The sequence below is a fragment of the Brachyhypopomus gauderio genome, chromosome 11, assembly GCF_052324685.1.
Source record: "Brachyhypopomus gauderio isolate BG-103 chromosome 11, BGAUD_0.2, whole genome shotgun sequence".
NCBI lineage: Eukaryota > Metazoa > Chordata > Actinopteri > Gymnotiformes > Hypopomidae > Brachyhypopomus > Brachyhypopomus gauderio.
Genome location: NC_135221.1, coordinates 3,658,220 through 3,680,000, shown reverse-complemented (window position 1 = coordinate 3,680,000; position 21,781 = coordinate 3,658,220). Strand labels below are relative to the sequence as shown.

The 21,781-nt window shown below is 44.2% G+C and overlaps 1 protein-coding gene across 3 annotated transcripts in view; it reads left to right on the top strand.

Annotated features, from left to right (window-relative positions):
- Positions 1-21,781, top strand: part of LOC143526613 (teneurin-3) — a 106,613-nt gene that overhangs the window by 41,559 nt on the left and 43,273 nt on the right. For all 3 annotated transcript variants that reach the window (XM_077021105.1, XM_077021104.1, XM_077021103.1), the window contains exons 4-6: positions 11,189-11,363; positions 19,120-19,358; positions 21,638-21,757. In XM_077021105.1, the coding sequence (XP_076877220.1) occupies positions 11,189-11,363; positions 19,120-19,358; positions 21,638-21,757 (534 nt within the window). The remainder of the gene's footprint in view (positions 1-11,188; positions 11,364-19,119; positions 19,359-21,637; positions 21,758-21,781) is intronic.

Here is a 21,781-nt window from a genome sequence, read left to right as displayed (position 1 = left end):
TTCCGTGTTCAGCGGGGACGTAAAGTGCACCTAAAGCTTCCTCACGCTCCCTCGCGACGCGACGCCTCGCCGATCGCCGCGGTGGCCGCTCTGATTTCACGCTCGCCCGCAGACCGGCCGCCGCGATGGGGGGACGTGGAGGTCCGCTGGGCCGTGCGTGGGGGTTGGTGCGGGGGGCGGGGTGCCCCGGGCCGCCTGCCAGCCGTGCTCTGCCGCAGTGCCGGCAGGAAGAGACGCGGGCTTCGTTATTGGTGGAGTGACGTGCACCCGCCCGCCCTCTCCAGCTGCGACTACCTTCCTGCTTTGGAGCTGTGTGGTGGAGCGTTTCTCTCAGGTTCTACCCCGAAGCGTCTAACCACGGTGAAATCAGAGCGCCCGGGGCCCTCAGAGAAGTTTGTTATCAGGCAGGCGGTCGAATGACACGTTGCTGGAACACTGGTTTCAATCAGGTCCTTATAATGTGCTTAAGCACAGAGTGTGGTTGCTAACTTCATCTCCAGGACATCAAAAGTGTTCAAGGTCCTTTGAAAGAAATCAAACAGTAGGCCATGCTCAGGCTAAATCAATACTCATATCTTTCTTTTCAGGGCTTGCATTAACTTAATCCACAGGGCATTTCTATTGAAGCATATTATCAGTATAATAGAAAGTTCCGGTGATGACTTACTAATGCTAGACAAGTGAATGACTAGTACAACTAAAACCTTCACTGACAGACATTGTTTTTGACATGTGTACTTATATCCCAAACCTTTTCAAATGGCTTTAAATGGCTGTCTGAGGAGGTCAAACTAGCAGAGCCCCACGCAGTCTGGTGCCGTTTACTACATCTTAATTAGGCTAGCGGCTCCTTCTCAGTGGCCAACTTATAAGGCATAGAGTGTAATGAATGAGGTTTATTACAGCACAAAAATGATGCATCAACACAGTCTCCCCTCTTTAAACGCAGCCTGTACGGTGGAACTAACAGCTGTCTGGAAAGCAGCAAAAGATGCTTAGGAGAAGATAAAAATGTTTCTGCAAGCCAGCCAATCAGCAAGAGCTCCATTAGGCTAGAACAGACAGAACACACACACACACACACACACACACACACACACACACATTAGGGTCATTCAATTTTCCCCTCTGCTCTCCTCCAAACAGGAGAAGTGATTTGTTTTCCGTCTGCGTTTAAGCTAAAGCCTCAGACTCTTCAAAGAGGCTTAGCATTTAAATGGTCCGATCTATGCACATATTGCTGCCGCAGTTTTTAGCACATTCACATTGATTAGAACTACATGATGTGTTGTGTGAAGGGGTCACGACCTTAACTGGCAGAGTAAGACACACCGAGATGCCTGATACCCTCCGTCATCCTAGTTTGGACATATTTAGAGCCTTTGTGAGTTAATTGACTGCAACGCATTGTGTCTACAGCGTCGTTTTTTAACATTACACATCGTGTGTGCCTGTGATGGGGTCCCGCTGTTTTATGGTGGTGACAGAAATGCTTCCAGGTGTAAAGAAGTGTGAGGAGCGTCTGTGGTGAAACGGAGAGCATCCAGGCGAGGCACTCATGCGTGGCGTTCTCTCTTCCTCAACATTAAGCTTTCAGCTAGTGGATAAATAAGTGGTTAGTGGCAGCGGTGTTGGCGGGAGCGTAGCTCTCTCTCAGTGCTGCTGATTAAGATGTTAATTTTGTAGCGGCTGGTTTATAACTCGATGTGTTGGAGTGTGAGAACTAGAAAGCCTTATAGGAAAGGTGACCTTGGCTCGTGAGGTCCTTAATTGTGGTCCTCAAAGCACAGAAGCCTCCTTCTCCTGTACCCGCAGACCAGAAGTGAAGAAAAACTCCAATATCATGCAAAGCCAAGCGTGAAATGACCAGACTTTTTTTGCACGTACATTCTGCAAAAAACTCTCATTGGGATAAGTTGAAGAGCGGTGATCTGTTTGGAGTTGGCTGAGAACAAAGACATATCTCTAGACGGAGAACAAGCAGATAAAAATCAATGACTGACAAAATGGAACGAGATGGTTGTTCTCCACGGTAGCGTGACAGACTCTATGTACGATTATGTCCTCTGACTTGAATTGTGCTGAAGTTTTATGGCGTTAACTGACTTCTGGTGACAGTTATCTTGGATCGTCTGCGATGTGGGGCTGGTATGGGGGGGGGGGTTGGGGAGGGGTGTATCTGGGAGCTGGGGCTTGGTGGGGTAGTCTGGCAAGAGGGGCTTGTGGTAGGATTGGTCTGGGAGGAGTGGTTTCGTTGGGAAGGTCCTACGGAACTTCTTAGGGAAGTCTTGGTGAAGGAATCTGTGATGATGGGTTTGGTCTCAGAGGAGGGGGCGGTCAGGGAGGAGGGGCTGGGAGGAGGAGCCTGTGATGATGGGCCTGGTCTCAGAGGAGGGGGCGGTCAGGGAGGAGGAGCCTGTGATGATTGGCTTGGTCTCAGAGGAAGGGGCGGTCAGGGAGGAGGGGCTGGGAGGAGGAGACTGTGATGATGGGCTTGGTCTCAGAGAAGGGGGCGGTCAGGGAGGAGGGGCTGGGAGGAGGAGCCTGTGATGATGGGCTTGGTTTCAGAGGAGGGGGCGGTCAGGGAGGAGGGGCTTTGAGGAGGAGTCTGTGATGATGGGCTTGGTCTCAGAGGAGGGGGCGGTCAGGGAGGAGGAGCCTGTGAGGATGGGATTTGCAGGAAACTTTAAACATTTCCTGGCTTTCGCTGTTCTTTTGAGGTGGACGTGAAAGATGAGTGAAGAGAGTGAGCACTAGTGTTGGCTGCCATGATTAGCATTTTCTATCGACCATTTTGGAGAAAGGTCCAAAATCAATTTGGGCTCACCTCCTTTTGGTGATTCATATCCCGCCACTCGCTTCAAACCTCCAGAAAGGGGAGGAATATTTCTCCACTCAGCTCCGCTCACCCACAGTATGACATTTTGATTAAATGCTTCTGCCTCTTTCTGGAGTTGGGCTCTGAATCCCTCCTCAATGGGCTGTCATGGCACGAAGACTCCCCATTATTATGGATTTATAGTTACTTCACTGTCAGCGAACTCAGGAAGGCCCACCCTGCCTTTGCTGAATAATTCCTCTGATGGCAAAATCTGGGTAGTCTTAAGAAGGGTCTTCCTCCCCTCCCCCGCACCCTCACCCCAGCGTTAATGCAAACGCAGGACTGGGTCGTGTCTTTCCTATTCTTAAATCAAACCGTTGTGTGGATTGAAAAGCCTGAAAGGAGATTTGGATTGGAGATGTCTCTGATTATGAACATTGTCTGGCCATTAAGTGTCATTCAGAAGCCGTAGTTTGATCAGGCTTGTCATGAGATATGTGATAAAGATGTATGCATCCCAAATAATACCTGCTATGGGTGCGGTGAGCTATCACTCTGTGAATGAGAATACAAATGAAATGTATTTATGAATTCCAGCCAATTTCACAGAACTTTTTTGTGTTTTGATTTGTTTTCTGAGTGGCTGATGATGGTTAATGAAAGGCTAGAACAGGAATTGAATGACAATTATGGCTTGCTGTGAAAGTCCTTGTTCGTACACACAGAGGAGAGTTATTCCATTCAAGGGAGGGGGAAGGGAGAGAGGGAGGGAGAGAGAGATGGAGCTAGAGAGATAGATAGATAGAGAGAGAGAGAGAGAGAGAGAGAGAGAGAGAGAGAGAGAGAGAGAGAGAGAGAGAGAGAGAGAGAGATGGGGGTGTGTGCAAAAGCCCCGATTAGGGTAATCATGGAATGCATATTTGTAATTTTATTCTATAACACAAAGGTAATGGGCAAAAACATTAACCACTGAGAGATTTTTGAATGTTGTATTCAAACCAATCATTTCAGAAAGTGACGAGTGTGTGTGAGGCCACTGTTTGGCCCAGTATGTTTTTGTTTATAAAGTGATGATTGAGGGATCTGATTGGTATAGAAAGTGGTATAGAAATATGAGACTATATTTGCACATTTTTTATTATTCAATTTATTATCAAATTTAAGACGATTTTACAGGCTTCTGTGTTGTCTGGTGTAACAGTGTTTTTTTATTCACTGTGTTTTAATGCTTAATTGTATAAAAAGCCATTGTTTCTTTTTTTAAATGAACCACATTGAACATAATTTGTGGGTCCATTTAAGAACTGTTTTTGTTGGACAGGAGTTGCATTCAAACGATTGTACTCATAGAGCCTGGATGAAGCTCTGTGTCTTAGAGGATACTCGCTTTAATCAGCGTTGATATTGAAGTCTTGGTTTTGCTGCATCTAATTGTAAGAATTTTTCATTTTGTGTCTTTTGTTAGAGAGTATCTAACTGGGGCTGAAAGAGGTTTAGAATTGGTGTCCCGTGCGTTAGAGTTACACCAGCAGTCCGGTGTGAGAGGATGTAAATGGGACTTAAAGTAGTTTCTGAGTTTGCGAGTGATGAGGAATGTTTCTTCAGCTGTGGTCTGCATCACTAATCAGAAGTACAGCAGTAAAGCATCTCTTTGACTTCTAAGTATGACAACTTGACTTTGAGGAATTGCATGACTGGGCCACAACTCTTGATCTGATTGCAAATCAAAACCTCTTGAATGCCATTTTATTTAATATTAAATCTGTTCATCCTTCTCAAAGTTTCAGAAAGAGAGAACAAGTTGTATTTAGTGTCTGAATGAATGACCAGGGGCAGGGTACCATGTACCAGTGAGGGCGAACTGTGTGTGTGTGTGTGTGTGTGTGTGTGTGTGTGTGTGTGTGTGTGTGTGTGTGTGTGTGTGTGTGTGTGTGTGTCGCTGCATGTGTGTGTCTGCGTGTGTGTCTCTGCATGTGTGTATGTGTGTTTTCTGTAAATAGACTTATTGAAGCTCAGGTAGAGTAGTTGAATTAAAGTTAAATAAGGAAAGGCAAAAATAAGGTAAAAATTTAAAATTAAAAAAGGTAAATAATTTATACCCAATATTAGACGGTTAAATAATAATAATAATAATAATAATAATAATTATTATTATTATTATTATTATCAATAATAATAATAATTTATTGCTTTTGTTACTTTTAGTACTACTACTAATAGCATTAGTATTTGTTAGTAATAACATTTTATTTCATAGCACTTTTAAAATTGGTTTATAAAGTGTTTTATAAAAATACATTTTTAATAGAAGATGAATGAAAGTGAAATCATTTAGAGGAAATTACATGAGGTAAGGACTTTAATCTTGTGTCAGAACACAGGTGAGGTCAGCTGGTAGTGAGACAGCAGGAACACAGGTGAGGTCAGCTGGTAGTGAGACAGCAGGAACACAGGTGAGGTCAGTTGGCAGTGAGACAGCAGGAACACAGGTGAGGTCAGCTGGTAGTGAGACAGGAACACAGGTGAGGTCAGCTGGTAGTGAGACAGCAGGAACACAGGTGAGGTCAGCTGGCAGTGAGACAGCAGGAACACAGGTGAGGTCAGCTGGTAGTGAGACAGCAGGATCACAGGTGAGGTCAGCTGGTAGTGAGACAGCAGGAACACAGGTGAGGTCAGTTGGTAGTGAGACAGCAGGAACACAGGTGAGGTCAGCTGGTAGTGAGACAGCAGGAACACAGGTGAGGTCAACTGGTAGTGAGACAGCAGGAACACAGGTGAGGTCAGCTGGTAGTGAGACAGGAACACAGGTGAGGTCAGCTGGTAGTGAGACAGGAACACAGGTGAGGTCAGTTGGCAGTGAGACAGCAGGAACACAGGTGAGGTCAGCTGGTAGTGAGACAGGAACACAGGTGAGGTCAGTTGGCAGTGAGACAGCAGGAACACAGGTGAGGTCAGCTGGTAGTGAGACAGCAGGAACACAGGTGAGGTCAGCTGGCAGTGAGACAAGAACACAGGTGAGGTCAGCTGGTAGTGAGACAGGAACACAGGTGAGGTCAGCTGGTAGTGAGACAGGAACACAGGTGAGGTCAGTTGGCAGTGAGACAGCAGGAACACAGGTGAGGTCAGCTGGTAGTGAGACAGGAACACAGGTGAGGTCAGCTGGTAGTGAGACAGGAACACAGGTGAGGTCAGCTGGTAGTGAGACAGCAGGAACACAGGTGAGGTCAGCTGGCAGTGAGACAGCAGGAACACAGGTGAGGTCAGCTGGCAGTGAGACAGGAACACAGGTGAGGTCAGCTGGTAGTGAGACAGCAGGAACACAGGTGAGGTCAGCTGGTAGTGAGACAGCAGGAACACAGGTGAGGTCAGCTGGTAGTGAGACAGGAACACAGGTGAGGTCAGCTGGCAGTGAGACAGCAGGATCACAGGTGAGGTCAGCTGGTAGTGAGACAGCAGGATCACAGGTGAGGTCAGCTGGTAGTGAGACAGCAGGAACACAGGTGAGGTCAGCTGGTAGTGAGACAGCAGGATCACAGGTGAGGTCAGCTGGTAGTGAGACAGCAGGAACACAGGTGAAGTCAGCTGGCAGTGAGACAGCAGGAACACAGGTGAGGTCAGCTGGCAGTGAGACAGCAGGAACACAGGTGAGGTCAGCTGGTAGTGAGACAGCAGGAACACAGGTGAGGTCAGCTGGTAGTGAGACAGCAGGAACACAGGTGAGGTCAGTTGGCAGTGAGACAGCAGGAACACAGGTGAGGTCAGCTGGCAGTGAGACAGGAACACAGGTGAGGTCAGCTGGCAGTGAGACAGCAGGAACACAGGTGAGGTCAGCTGGCAGTGAGACAGGAACACAGGTGAGGTCAGCTGGTAGTGAGACAGGAACACAGGTGAGGTCAGCTCAAAAAAAGAGAAGTTAATAAAAGAGATACTGTACGGTACATTATATCCTCAGGACACGAGAGAACTGAAAGTCAGGAACAACTAAATGGAAAAGTGGGTGATTAAAATTAAAAGATTTTTAAAGGAGCAAAAACAAAAAATATGGTTAAAGCAGAACAATTTATTTAAATGTCTTCCAGAAGTAAATGGTATGAACTGAATGAATACTTAAGACAGTCAATAAAGAACGGAAAGGTTTTCTTTAAAAATATAAAATGTATATAACAATTTAAACTATACAATATATAATCATAGCAATTTCGGATAAATTCATTCAGCTTGACACTACATTAGAGGAACCAGCAATTTATTTTGTTGTACAAAATAATACATATAATTTTTACATGCCATATAAATGTTTGCTATAATGTTTGCTAGCCTGTATTGACAACTCCATATGAACTAGCATATGTTACTGCATTTAGTGCTCCAAGTTCATGAAGGTAACCAGTGTGATAGCTTGTTTTACAATCTAATTACAGACCGCCACTCTGTGTGCTATAAGAGTCATTAGTCTACTGCAAGCAAAATTAGACAGTAATGTAATCACAGACTGTAGGTTGTGTTTCAGTCTCTGCATGATAAACCGGCTCTTGCTGCATGGGTTGCCATGGGTTGCCATGGGTTGCCCTGGGTTGCAGTGGGTTGCCATGGTTTGGGATGGCTCAGAAGCCCCGCCTTGTTCCCATGCTGTGTTGCCACGGGCACACAAAGGCCATCTTCACACTGGTCACTTCATGCATCTTGAATATGAGGATTATATCCGGCTAAGATTCAACCATGTGCATTTACACCAGGGAGTGAAACCTGCCCCCAGATTCATCTGAATGAATAATGCACATTAACTGTTTCTTTTTCTGTATAAAAATGCCACTTGATCTTTGACTTTTGTTTTTTATAGCTAAAAGAAAACAGGCACCTTAGGTATATATAATATTTTTTAACATAAAATATTTTAAATTTAAAATAGAAAACTCTCACTTGCATGTAAATGCAATGTATATATATATATATATATATATATATATATATATATATATATATATATATATATATATATATAAATTACAACTTTGAAGCATAAATATAAAACTATATAATAAGAATATATAATAAGAGATTATTATATGTATAATATATATGTAATATATAATAAGAGATTTAATTTTTTATCTCTCTCTTTCTCTCGGATATATATTATATCTCTCTCTCTCTCTCTCTCTTTCTCTCTCTCTCTCTATATATATACATATATATATATGCAAAAAAGTAGCTCTCTCTCTCTCTCTCTCTCTCTCTCATCTTTCTCTCTCTCTCTCTCTCTCTCTCTCTCTATATATATATATATATATATATATATATATATATATATATATATATATATATATATATACATATATACATATATATATGTATATATATATATATAGAGAGAGAGAGAGAGAGAGAGAGAGAGAGAAAGATAAAGAGAGAGAGAGAGAGAGAGAGAAAGAGAGAGAGAGAGAGCTACTTTTTTGCACTTGGCTAAAGTGCATAATGAACCATGAACAGTCTTCACTCCTGCTGACGTGATCTGGGCTTTTGGATCTCAGTTGGTCTTTAAAGGGACTTTGGTGCTTTTGCACCTGCATTTAAAGGGGGATAATCCCGAAACCGTATATAATCCTGACAGTCAAGACACATGAAAGGAGCAGGTGTAAACCTGTCCGAGACGACGAGCTGGATCAGCTCAGACCCGTGGACACTGATGATGTTTAAAGGAATCCAGAGCAGAGTGAACTAGAGTTAAATAAAGGGGCTAGAATGCAGTTCACCAAAACACTATTAACCCCCACAACACCAGCCTTATTTAAATGGAGATCCATCCGTCTAACTGGTCATTTGCCAGTGATTCCGGGAAATAGCACATATGTTTGTTCATTTACCACCTTGGCACGCCCCGGAATAGCCAGCCAAGCCGCTCACCAGCAGACTAGATGTCACAATAAACCGGGTTTATCCATGTGAGCTTCTTTACAGGAATATGGCAGTATGGCTTGAGTCTTGTATACGAGCCTATTTAAGATTCTGTCCATGGGATGTTTTTTTGTTTTTTTTTCTCTGAGTAATTCAAAATATTCTTCCAGTCGAGACAATCATAAAAAGATTTGGACTGCATGGAATTTTATGGAGTGGTTATAGGCAATCAGACACAAGCTATGTTTAAAGGGCACGCCACACATGCTGACCAGAGAAGCTATCCTTTTTGTTTTACTGGATACGTCTACCCTGTCTGTGTTTGCAAAAATAAAAGAACAGGTAATCTCAGTACCCAGTGCTGCACTGTTCGCCTCTCTGACCTGTTTGTGTCAGGAGCAGAGAACAGAGGGCTTGCCGTGTTATTTCGCTAACACTTTACTTAATGCACCTGTCAGGGAGACACATTTTAACCCCATCATCAATATGGCATGACACCTGTCATAACGATTCTGGTTAGTTTGTGACATCTGCCTCTGCCATGCCTCCTGGTTCCCTTCACGGGGTTATGTAACATTTGGCAAGTACACCCTTTCTACCCAGATAAAGATATATTCATCAATAATTTTGTTTACCCTGCACACCATTTTAAGACACTGCTGGAGTCGTGTTGCTTAGAAGCTTAGCGTGCAACTCCTGCACACAGAAGCTTCTCACACTCCTTTGACCCTTCTACACGGAAGCATCTTTAACTTCTCTGCATGGAAGCAAGTAGCTTCTGACCGCTGACTTCTGACAACACTTCTTGACCTCTGAAGTAATTAGCTTCATTAATAAGTTCTTGCGTGCCATTAATGTCTAAATCTGCTCAAGCTGAACTTCTTACTTAACACATGATGCTATCCAACGTCCTGTTCAACCCCTCCACTAGTACATAAGCCAATGCTGAGTTTTTAATATCAGCCCCTGGCTTATCTCACCTGTGCTTTATCTCTGCGGTCCAAGTGTCTCTGCTAAATCCTGCTTTTGTCATTTTTATCTGCAAATCCCTTTCCCGGTAGTGCCCAGAGGAAGAGAGGTCCCCCCTTTGATTGAATCTGTCCCTTATCAAGGTTTTTTCCTCATGTGCATCTCAGGAAGGCGTCCATTCCTCTAGTCTGCTCTCTAGGGGCCTCCACCTGATGCCCAGAAAAGCTTCTTGGTAATTATTTGTTGCAAATATTGCTACCAAAAAGCCCTGAGAACATCACCAAGCCTAATTCCCCAGTGTTTTCATGAGGAAATAATAACTCAGTCACTTTTAGCAAATCTTAGATTATGCACATCACTTAATCAACCCTGTTTTTGTGTTTTTTTTTTATGTCCATAAGATAAAGAGTAGCTAAATTTTTCACATGCTCTTTGAAAATATAAATAGTTGATCTTTTACCCTGATGCATATGTATCATGCATATAGACTAACCTGGTTTTAACTGAGCCATGCGTCTTCGTGTCTGTGGTCAGAGCGTGATGTAAACGCACCTGGTGGTGGCCCGTGTTCGTTCACACTCATCTCTCCTCTGCTTCTGTCTTCATTAGTCACAGTGTGGCACCAACTGCACATGTCGCCTTGTTTGGAACAACATATTGATTTACATCTGACAGCTACATTTTGTGCGTTCTTGCTGTGGTTTGCTTTTGCGTACCAGTGCTCTGAGCAGCGGCAGGTTCCAGAACATTCCTCCCTTCACACGGATTGAGTTTTCACATCAGACCAGCTACAGTCAAACCGATGGATCAGTACCATTTGCTCCATTAATTGGTCCGCTAGCCCCCCCCCCCCCCCCCCCCTCCCCTTGCGTTTTGCATATGAAGAGTGCAAATATTGAATTTCTGCAAATATTGAATTTGTCTAAGTGTGTGTCTGCCCGGCGTTTGACAGCATATGGCCAGGCGTCCGTGGTGACAGGAGCAGGCGTGTCGTAATGGAGGCACGTGGACTCGGTGTGATAATCACGCTGTGTCATTCCGGGGGGCAATTACACAGCTTGGTGTGAAATGAGAAATCTGCCTCTTTCCTGCTGTCGTAATGGAGGTTCCGGCCATTAGTTAAACGAGAGTCTCTCACTGGCTGTAATCAGACATGAAGAACGCGTTCCGAGTCTCCATCAAGGAACATCTGCTTGTAGGAGGCAGAGCTGCTAGTCCATTCTTCTGCTCTGGAAGAGTCCACACGCATCGGTAAACGCGCTCCACGCCCAAACATACACCGCTCTCTCCTTCCCAGAGTGCTTTGTGCTCACATTGCTCACCATGGCTTCTCTTTTCAAACATATATCTATAGATAGCAGCCAGCCAGCTCCTCATGGATATTTTCTTCTATCCCTTTGTGTACAGCGAAATTAATTATATACCAATCATCTCCAACAGCTGTCTCCTCTTCTTCACGTGTTGTTTTTTTTTTTTTTTGTTTTTTTCCCTCCCCAAAAACAGAGCAGCTCTCCAGCCAACAAGGCCCGCCCCCACTGCCACCCGCTCCACACCAGCACAAGCAGCACCCGTCAATCACCTCGCTGGCCAATCAGGCGGTGGACCTGCAGAGTGCGTCAGAATGCGTGCAGCTGCAGGAGAACTGGGTTCTGGGTAGTCACGTGGACCTGGAGAGCAGGTGAGCGTTCTGCATAGTCACAATTCATATTATCCCATTATGTCCTTAATCGATCATTTGGAATCCTGTTATAAGTTGTGCTCTAGACCAGTTGAGACGATGCTTCTTTTCATTTTCGTTAAAATGTTCAGTTTTTCGTTATTGTTCAGCCCTCTTTGACGTGTTCAGAGGGGCTGTCCATTTGTTTAGACTTTTGCGTGACGTGAGTTGTGTTTTTTTGTTATTGTTTTTCAACACGCGCAGGCAGTGACGTCACTCACGTGGCACGGCCGGTCTGTTTCACGTTAGCGTGGCCGTTAAGTCCCCTAAGTAAATGTTGTGCGTCTGAGATCAGTCTGGGTATTATACACCCCGCTGTCGCGGTGGGCAACTTGAAGATTGCGACCTAGACAGTCTGAGTATATTTGTCTGCGTCTGATACGAGCGTTGGGTTGACCTTGCCCTCCATAACAGAAGCAGCAGGCAGAGCGTGTGCCTTCATCAGTTATCAACAAGGACAACATTCACCGTGTGAGGAGGAGCGTGCAGGTGGGAGAGGGGGGGGGGGGGGGGGGGTTCCACCTCGTCTCCCTAGATGCTCCCTACATGTAGTTTGTTTTATTATCATGCATATTCCTCACGTGGATTAAAAAGCCTTCAACTGTATTCACCTGCTCCTGTATTATATGTAATGCCTCTAATATTAATGGTGATTACATTTTTTGCCCCTGATATGCCTAATTGGATTAATCCTGAATTAAGGGGTTAGCACTTTATTTTTTTTATTTGCCTGACAGTTTGAACCATGTGGGGTCTTAATAAAAAAGACGCCGTGATTCAACATCCAGCCTTTGTTTATTAGAAACGTGCACAACAAGTTGTGATGAAGATCGGTTCCCATGGTAACTCCAGATCTCTAAAATCAGCGTTTTTCTTTCCAGTAGGTAAAGTTCCTCTCAGCCTGTCTCCACATGCCAGGACCGTGAAGGTTTTGCCATAAAAACGTTGTTTTGATGTTTTGCATTTAAAAAAATGTCCTTTGTTTCAATGTTGTTTTTTTTCTCAATTCATTTCAATACATTTTTTAATTAAGTGAGGTGTTTGCATTGCCTCTTCGCTTAGTTAATATAGATGTATAATATACTTATGACTGTGTGGGTGTATGTGTACATGTGTATATATATATATATATATATATATATATATATATATATATATATATATATATATATATATAGAGAGAGAGAGAGAGAGAGAGAGAGAGAGAATTCTGAATCAATTTTTCCCCATAAGAAATACCTGAAAATGGATTAATCCATTCTCAACCGTCAAGTTAAATTTCAATGCTAAGTCCGTCACACGAATGCCTTTTTCATACTTCTCTATGATCGCCCTTTTCAACTCTATTGTTTTTCTTACAAAAAAAAAACACAAAAAACAACAAAAATACAGCAAAAGCTTGGAGCACAGGGTTTAAAACCCACTGAACAACAGTGCCAACTAACGCCAACTAGCGGCTTGTGACCGAAGTAATGAACTGTATTTTGTTTACAAAAGTCACGTGAGTCAGGTCGGATTCCGAAGTTCTGTTCGAGTTCCGAAACAAAATTGTCTTGAAATTTTGTGTCAAACTCAGAATTTGTTGAGTACTGAGACGGTTGAGTTCCGGGGTTCTACTGTATATCCACACACACACACACACACACACACACACACACACACACACACACACACACACACACACACACACACACACACACACAGGGTATCAGGTTGTCTCTGGGTCTCAGGTTGTCTCTGGGTCTCTGGGTCTCTGGATCTCAGGTTGTCTCTGGGTCTCTGGATCTCAGGATGTCTCTGGGTTTCTGGTTCTGCTCTGGTTCCTTTGCAGTGGCACATTGGGAATGAATCTGAACTTTGCCAGCTGCATCGGGGCTTCCTGAGAGGTTCATTAGGACTGAGAGTTCAGTAATGAAGAGGCCTTGTGTTCATTTACCCCTCACTCACCTCCCAGCGGTGTCCAGCTGTAAACGCTGTAAACACAGGAGCTCCAAACACTGCTCATCTCACTATGAGCTAAACCGCAGGTGAAATTACAACAAAGCTTTGAGAAAAGACTGCTTGTATTTGCATTTTTCTTGCGCTTTTTCTTGCTACCTTGCTATAAATGCTTACATTCCATCCAGGGCTTAGTGCAGGCAGGTTTCATTCAGTCCATGTCTTTAGCAGCCCCTACCTGCATAACTTAAGCGTTTTCCTTCATCTGTGTAGCCCTCTACTCTAACTGTGCAAAGCGCCCAGTCTTTTGACTGTATCTGACTGACTGCTTTTTGAAGTGCTCGAACTCTGAGATGGCGTGTAAAATATTATTGATTGTTACTGACGAACCTCCGCGTGAGTGAGAAAAAAATCAATTAATGCAGGAGAAATGTTCTGCTGCGACTCATGATGAAAACCTCGCCGTCACGGAGGAGAAATTTGAAAAGGATCTGTTCAGCGGTGCTTGGTGTCTGCCTCATTTTTTACAAGGCCATTTCTGTTACACTTAATTGTGCAAAGCAACACGGAGGAAGGAACATCGGATATAAAAGCTTTTGTACTCGCGCTGAAGGATGCAGTCCTGAACCGTTTGGATATTCATTGTAGGTACTCAGATTTGCTCAGTTCTTAACTCCCTAACATGCTAATTACCCTTCACTTCTCTCCCTCTCTCTGACACACTTCCGCACCCATCTCTTCTCAGTCTCTCCATCCATCCCTCACTCTCCACGGTCTCCCTCTTCCTCCTGCACTCTTTTAACCTCCAAAGTTTCCACTCTTGAACCTGCCACAAACAGTGTGATCTTTACACATCAAGAGAAAGGCACTGTCCTAAAATGGCAGCAGCGCGGGAACCTCTGGGGAGCGTCTCAAAATACCGCCACTCCGGCGAGAGCGGAGAAAGCACCTGCTGCGTGCCTCCCCCCGCTGGGACAGCAGATGCCTCCGTCACCGCCGCCAGACTGGAGGAGGCCTGATCGAATCAGCTATTCTCAGCCGGCAGTTTCCTCACACAACTCTGTATTCTGCGATGTCTTCCCCTGTTTTGTTGGCCTGTTTGCTGTGCAGACTACAGTCCGGATGTTGAATGAGCCGTTTAAGACGAGCTCTCGTGGCTCCTGTAGCTCGCCGGGTGGATGGGGTTTTATCGTTATTTGAAAGGCCTGCAGTCACGCTGGGCTTTGCAGAAATCAGAACCGAAATCAGCACAAGCGTCGTTCCGTGCAGACTAGCTGCAGCTCACTCGCAAACAGCAGCAGACGGATTAGAAATCCTCCCCGACACAGCTAGCCAAGCAGGAGTGAATGATGCATGCAGCAAAACCCATGAGCTTTCATTAGGTGCATCTGGAAGGGCTTCACACATATGTGTGTGTGTGTGTGTGTGTGTGTGTGTGTGTGTGTGTGTGTGTGTGTGTGTGTGTGTGTGTGTGTGTGTGTGTGTGTGTGTGTGAGTTTTGGGGGTGTGGGGGTTCAGATCGAACACATGGTGCTGTAATTACAATTGCACAGTGTGTTTTTGTTTGTGTCCCAGGGATTTTTGCAGGAGAGTGTTGTTAGTCTTGATGACGTTTCTGCTGCTGGTGATGAGAGCTCGTGATTATGTATTGTTTTGGTTGGTGTTGCTGAAGAACAGTTTACATCTGAAGATTGGTTTAATTTTCTTTCTTTTTTTTCATGTGTTGTAAAACTCTGGGACTCTTGCACAGTTAAATATACACCATAAGAACTCGATCATCTGTCATTTACAAAAAAAGGAGAGAGCGCTGTGTCCTCGGATTTGGCTTAGGAAGAGTTGAACACACACACCAGAAATCCCTGCGGGTAACTTTACTGAGGAGAGGCTAATTCTGGTGGCCATGTTCATTGAACTGGCTTAGTACAGAATTGGAACTAGCAGAAAGAGGATGTTATCGAGGGACCAGGGTAACTGGGTGTGTGTGCACATTTGTGTGTGTGGAAACTTTGTGTATTTTCCTACAATTTTGAATATCTCTACATCTCTTACTGCAGCACACTACACTGCTTACCTGGAATGTTCTTTGGGTTTATTTACATATAGATTGTACTGAAGTACATAAAGTTTCCGGACTGAAGTCTCAGCTGTGCAAGAAAAGTGGCTCTATATTAGTAGCTGCCAGTTTGTATATGAAGAAGTTTATATCTGCATTCATTCCAGCTCGTTTTCTTTCTTTGTGTTTCCTAATATCCTTACTGCCATAGGAACAAAAAGCGATGCAAAAAGATACGTCATTAATACAATGGCCTTTAATATTAAAATGCCTAAACATTTGACATGACAAATTCTTAATTCTGTTGGCCCAAAGGTGTTCAACAAGAACCGATCAGCAAGAATGAGTGTTGTATAGAAGTGTTCATTAACATCGGTGCTGTATAGAAGTGTTCATTAACATCGGTGTTGTATAGAAGTGTTCATTAACGTCGGTGTTGTATAGAAGTGTTCATTAACATCGGTGTTGTACAGAAGTGTTCATTAACATTAGTGTTGTATAGAAGTGTTCATTAACATCAGAGTTGTATTAAAGTGTTCATTAACATTAATGTTGTATTAAAGTGTTCATTAACATTAGTGTTGTATAGAAGTGTTAATTTACATCGGTGTTGTATAAAAGTGTTCATTAACATCAATGTTGTATAGAAGTGTTCATTAACATCAATGTTGTATAGAAGTGTTTGACTTCTATCTATCTTAACATCTTCGACTCTAAAGCCAGGTTAGGTCCCAGGGAGTTCAAAGGTCAGTTACAGTCCTGGTCCTGAAGGAAGTAGCACAGATGTTCACATAGACCAGCGGCGTGTACTTAAGGAAACCTTGTAATGCCCACTGAGGACCTGCATATGGTTCTGTCTAACATGCATGGCAAATCCACCTCTCCTGAACTCAAACTGGCCATGATAAACTAGCAGGCCAGCATTCAAGGTGTCTAGGAACACCTGTTCATGACCATAGAGTCCACATGCCACGAGCTGCTACTACAGTCTACATGTCTATAGTCTACAGTAGTTCCTGTTAAATAAGCCCGTCTACGGCTAGAGTCTTGTTTAAAAGCTGTAGTTCCTACCAGTTATTTAATTTAATTTTTTCCTATTGTCCAATTCTAAGTATTGTTGATGATGAACAATGCCTGTGTTGTTTTAATTATTATATAGTTTTTTATTATATATATTTTAAATATTATTTTATATATGTTTTATTATATTATATTTTGTATTTTATTTTAAATATAAAATATAATATTAGTGTAAGCATTAAAACAGGTTTTAAGATAACTTGGACCAACCAAATCTCTAATAACATATTTAATAAGGCATTTAAAAAGACATATGATGTTTACGGACATATTTAATGAGCTATTTAAGAACATTTATAATAAGGTGTTTAAGAACATATTTAGTAAGATTTTTAAAAACATTTAATAAGGTGTTTAAGAACATATTTAATAAGGTCTTTAAGAACATATTTAATAGGGTGTTTAAGAACATATTTAATAAGGTCTTTAAGAACATATTTAATAGGGTGTTTAAGAACATATTTAATAAGGTCTTTAAGAACATATTTAATAGGGTGTTTAAGAACATATTTAATAAGGTCTTTAAGAACATATTTATTAGGGTGTTTAAGAATATATTTAATAAGGTGTTTAAGAGCACATTTAATAAGGTGTTTAGGAACATATTTAATAGGGTGTTTAAGAATATATTTAATAAGGTGTTTAAGAGCACATTTAATAAGGTGTTTAGGAACATATTAAATAGGGTGTTTAAGAACATGCTTTTGGGGGAATACGAGGCTGCATTGTGGTCCATTGCTGGAGTTCTTCAGAGCCGGACCTGTCCAGCTCTGTTGCTATAGCGCTCTTTACATCATGGCAATCCCTTTAGCGCTTTAAGTCAACAAGGGACCCTTTCAATAGAGCGCTCTTTTTCTCCTGAGCTGCTCTAATTCACTGTGTATCACATTAATTCCAGGAAAGGACTTGTGTTCGTTCTTTTTTTTTTCTTTCTTTCTCTTTCCGCTCCACCCTGTCGCCTGCAGGACTTTGTCCCGCGTCTCCCGTTGCTCCGTGGCATTCCAGCCGTCAGCGCGGGGACGGGGGGACTCTGTGTCCCGCACTTGGAGCGGCGAGATTCCCATTCAGTCGCTTTGCGGACAAACATGGTGCTCGCACGCTGTGAAAAGGGTTGGCGCGGATTAACTGAGTCCTTCTCTCTGCCTGCCGTCACACTGTTGCTAATCAATTAAAGGCTGTTTGGCCTGAAAACGGCACACAGTCAGTGTATTTGTTAATCGCTTTTGAAGGCTTTTAATGTGGCTCATTCAGCGTTAACTGGCCCAGAACCAATCCATGCCAGTGTGTAAAACTGTGTGTGTGTGTGTGTGTGTGTGTGTGTGTGTGTGTGTGTGTGTCTGGCATGGCTCTGTTGCAGCAAAAGTCAGTACAGATTATAAATCAGAGCTTTCCATAAGAAAGAACTTGAATGACCATCAGTACACTTGAAAGTCTGTGTATTGGAGTGAGTAGAAGACCCCCCCCCCCCCCCCCCACATACCTGCATGTGACCCTGACCCCCCCCCCCCACACCTGCATGTGACCCTGACCCCCCCCCCCCCCCACACACCTGCATGTGACCCTGTAGACCCACCCCCCCCACACCTGCGTGTGACACTGACCCCCCCCCCCCCCCCCCCCACACCTGCATGTGACCCTGACCCCCCCACACACACACACACACCTACATGTGACCCCGCAGACCAGAGCAGCGTGCAGCACCTTAGGAAAAACTAAAAACACCAGCCAACTTGATTAATCATGCAATCACATTGCGTCTATAAACTAATAATGCAATGATTCGATGATGTGATTCCTGAGTGGCTCATGCAGTATTGGTATGAACTGCACATATAAGGATTGTTGTTCTGTTGTAATTTCTTTATCCTCGACTTCATCCGTGATTTGTCCTGCATTAAGGAACCCATTATGATAAGCTAATTCACAGCACTGCGTCTCTTTGAATGCTAATGTCTTTCTTTTCTTTTTCAGTAATTCTGGACCATTTTTGGTTCTAGTGCGGATTCAGAGACTAATTAAAACAGTAAATTCAATACAAAACCGAATTCACAGAGGGCTCTTTTTTGCCCCAATGTAGTAAATTATTCCCACAAATCACTGCAGGAACTTGGATTAAATATTCAACAGCATGAACAAACCAAACGTTTAGAGAATGCTGGCCATTCAGATGAGTGTTTCTGCCTTCTGTGGTCTCGGCCGTTAATAGCATGTTTTTATTGTCTAGTGGATATACTGTATAATGACACAGAGAGCCGTCAGCTGTGGTCTAAAATTACAGAGACACAGGCTCTTTTACTTGTTCTCCTGTAACTCTCCAGTCACCTGCACTACATGATGAGAATTTCCTTGATGAATGCACAAACGATGCACGGTGTTTTAGTGCAACAAAACTGTTTATTCATTTTGAAAGACCAACGCTCATTTTTTTTTAAGAATGTGTTTTGATGTAATCAAGTCAGCATTGTATATTTTCAATAAGCGGAACATGACTCAGACTTAAATGATGGTTTGAAACGTTTATAAATACACAGTGGTATTTTTTGTAATGTGTTGTCTAGACGTTTGTTCTGAAGAATATTCCACTGCAGTCTTCATCATTTCCTGTTCATTCTGCATCTGACCAATCATTTTTTTATGTGTTGTTAGGCACTTCCTGCTGAAGACGGGCACTGCCACGCCCTCCCTCTTCACCACGCCCAATCCAGGTTACACCATGGCATCTGGGGCTGTCTGTTCCCCGTCGGCCCGCCCCTTTCCCCGAAACAACCTATCAAGAGGAGCGTTCAAATTCAAGAAGTCACCGAAACATTGTTCCTGGAAATGTACTGCTCTAAGTGCAGTGGGCGTGGCCACCCTGCTCTCCGTCATGCTCTGCTACTGTATAGGTAGGCGTATTTATACTGGTGTGTTTGCGTATGTAAGCGTGTGTGTGTGTGTGTGTGTGTGTGTGTGTGTGTGTGTGTGTGTGTGTGTGTGTGTGTGTGTGTGTGTTCGTTCAGTGCACGTTCTCAGGTGTGGAGACTAGACAGACCTGGTTCCATTAGAATGGGGAAATAGCCCATCAGAAAGAGTTTTGTGTCCCTGAACCTTTCATCTGAGCCCCAAACACCTGGTGCCCATGCTCCAAATGATTCTCCCTGGAAACACACACACACACACACACACACACACACACACACACACACACACACACACACACACACACACACACACACACACACACACACACCTGCCCCAACACACCGCGCTCACTGGTTGATTAATATCTCCATCCCAACAGGAACCACGTGACCTGACCCCAGCGTTTTCCCTTAACTTGTGTTCCGCTCTGTGGATTCTGTGTGTGTGTTTTTTTAACGACACTCCTCCAGTTCCCTCTGCCCTTCTCTTCCTTATCGTTGTCCCCCTGCTGTGAATGTCACAGTCTGCGCCCCCTCCTTCAAAAGCGGGAGCACCATTTGAAACGCACCCGCCTGTAGATCAAACAGGGAGGAGAGCGTCGCACAGAGACACGTCTCTCCTCAGTCCTCGCCGTCACCGGGAACTTTGAAGGCGACTTTTTCCCAAGGCACCCTCGCCTATACACGCACACGCTGCTGCTTTCTGAGAGAACTAGAAAGTGTTTGCCTAAGATTTAACACAGTAACATGAAACAGTGACGTCCGGATGAAAGAGGGAGATAGGGAAGGAGGAGAGAGAGAGAGAGAGAGAGAGAGAGAGAGAGAGAGAGAGAGAGAGAGAGAGAGAGAGAGAGAGAGAGAGAGAGAGAGAGAGAGAGAGAGAGAGAGAGAGAGATATTTCCATGTCAAATAATAGGAGCACAGGGACAGAACTCTCAGCCATCTTCTGGTTCTTACGAATGTCTTCAGCCTTCAGCAGGGTTCCATCTGTGTGGTGGGCCGACTCAACTCTCCCTTTCTCTCCTGGTCTTTAGTGAAATGTGCCTAGCAAGTGTCTACATTTGCTGCTAAAGAGAATCCATAAAGCCTTCTTGTGCCCTAAGTGTGGTATTTGAACCCATTGTGTAGTCTGCAATGCGGAGGCAGTCTATGAGGCACTATTCTTAAATAGACAATAGTCTATTTATTAAGTATGACAACATTAATGTTAAAAAAATGAAAATAGACACATTTTCTTTTTCCCTTTACACACATTCGTTTGCCCACTTACCCTTATACCCACCCAACACCACTCACATACTGTAACCGTCCTGAACACCCACCCAACACCACTCACCTATCCATCCTGAATACCCACCCAACACCACTCACATAACCGTCCTGAACACCCACCCAACACCACTCACCTAACCCTCCTGAATACCCACCCAACACCACTCACCTAACCCTTCTGAACACCCACCCAACACCACTCACCTAACCCTCCTAATAACCCACCCAACACCACTCACCTAACCCTTCTGAACACCCACCCAACACCACTCACCTAACCCTCCTGAACACCCACCCAACACCACTCACCTAACCCTTCTAAATACCCACCCAACTCTACTCACCTAACCATCCTGAATACTCACCCAACACCACTCACCTAACCCTCCTGAGCACCCACCCAACACCACTCACCTAACCCTCCTGAGCACCCACCCAACTCCACTCACCTAACCATCCTGAACACCCACCCAACACCACTCACCTAACCCTCCCAATAACCCACCCAACACCACTCACCTAACCATCCTGAACACCCACCCAACACTACTCACCTAACCCTTCTAAATACCCACCCAACTCCACTCACCTAACCATCCTGAATACTCACCCAACACCACTCACCTAACCCTCCTGAGCACCCACCCAACACCACTCACCTAACCCTCCCGATAACCCACCCAACACCACTCACCTAACCCTTCTGAACACCCACCCAACACCACTCACCTAACCCTCCCGATAACCCACCCAACACCACTCACCTAACCCTTCTGAACACCCACCCAACACCACTCACCTAACCCTCCCAATAACCCACCCAACACCACTCACCTAACCCTCCTAATAACCCACCCAACACCCCTCTAACAGGGCAGAGTCCTGTTAGAAAACAATGGATTTGCGTGTGGAAGCCATTGAGGCCTGTGTGAGTGTAATGACTAACACACTGAACCTGCTCCTTGGTGAGATGACCTGCTGTTTGTTTTCAGTCATGCACGTCTTTGGGCTGAACTGGAAGCTGACGGATGTGGATAACCATGCCTTCGAGAATGGCAGGTCCAGCTCCGTAACCATGCCGACGAGCACTCTGATGTCACTCTCCACTGACGGTAAGTGAACCTCACCGTCGAGCG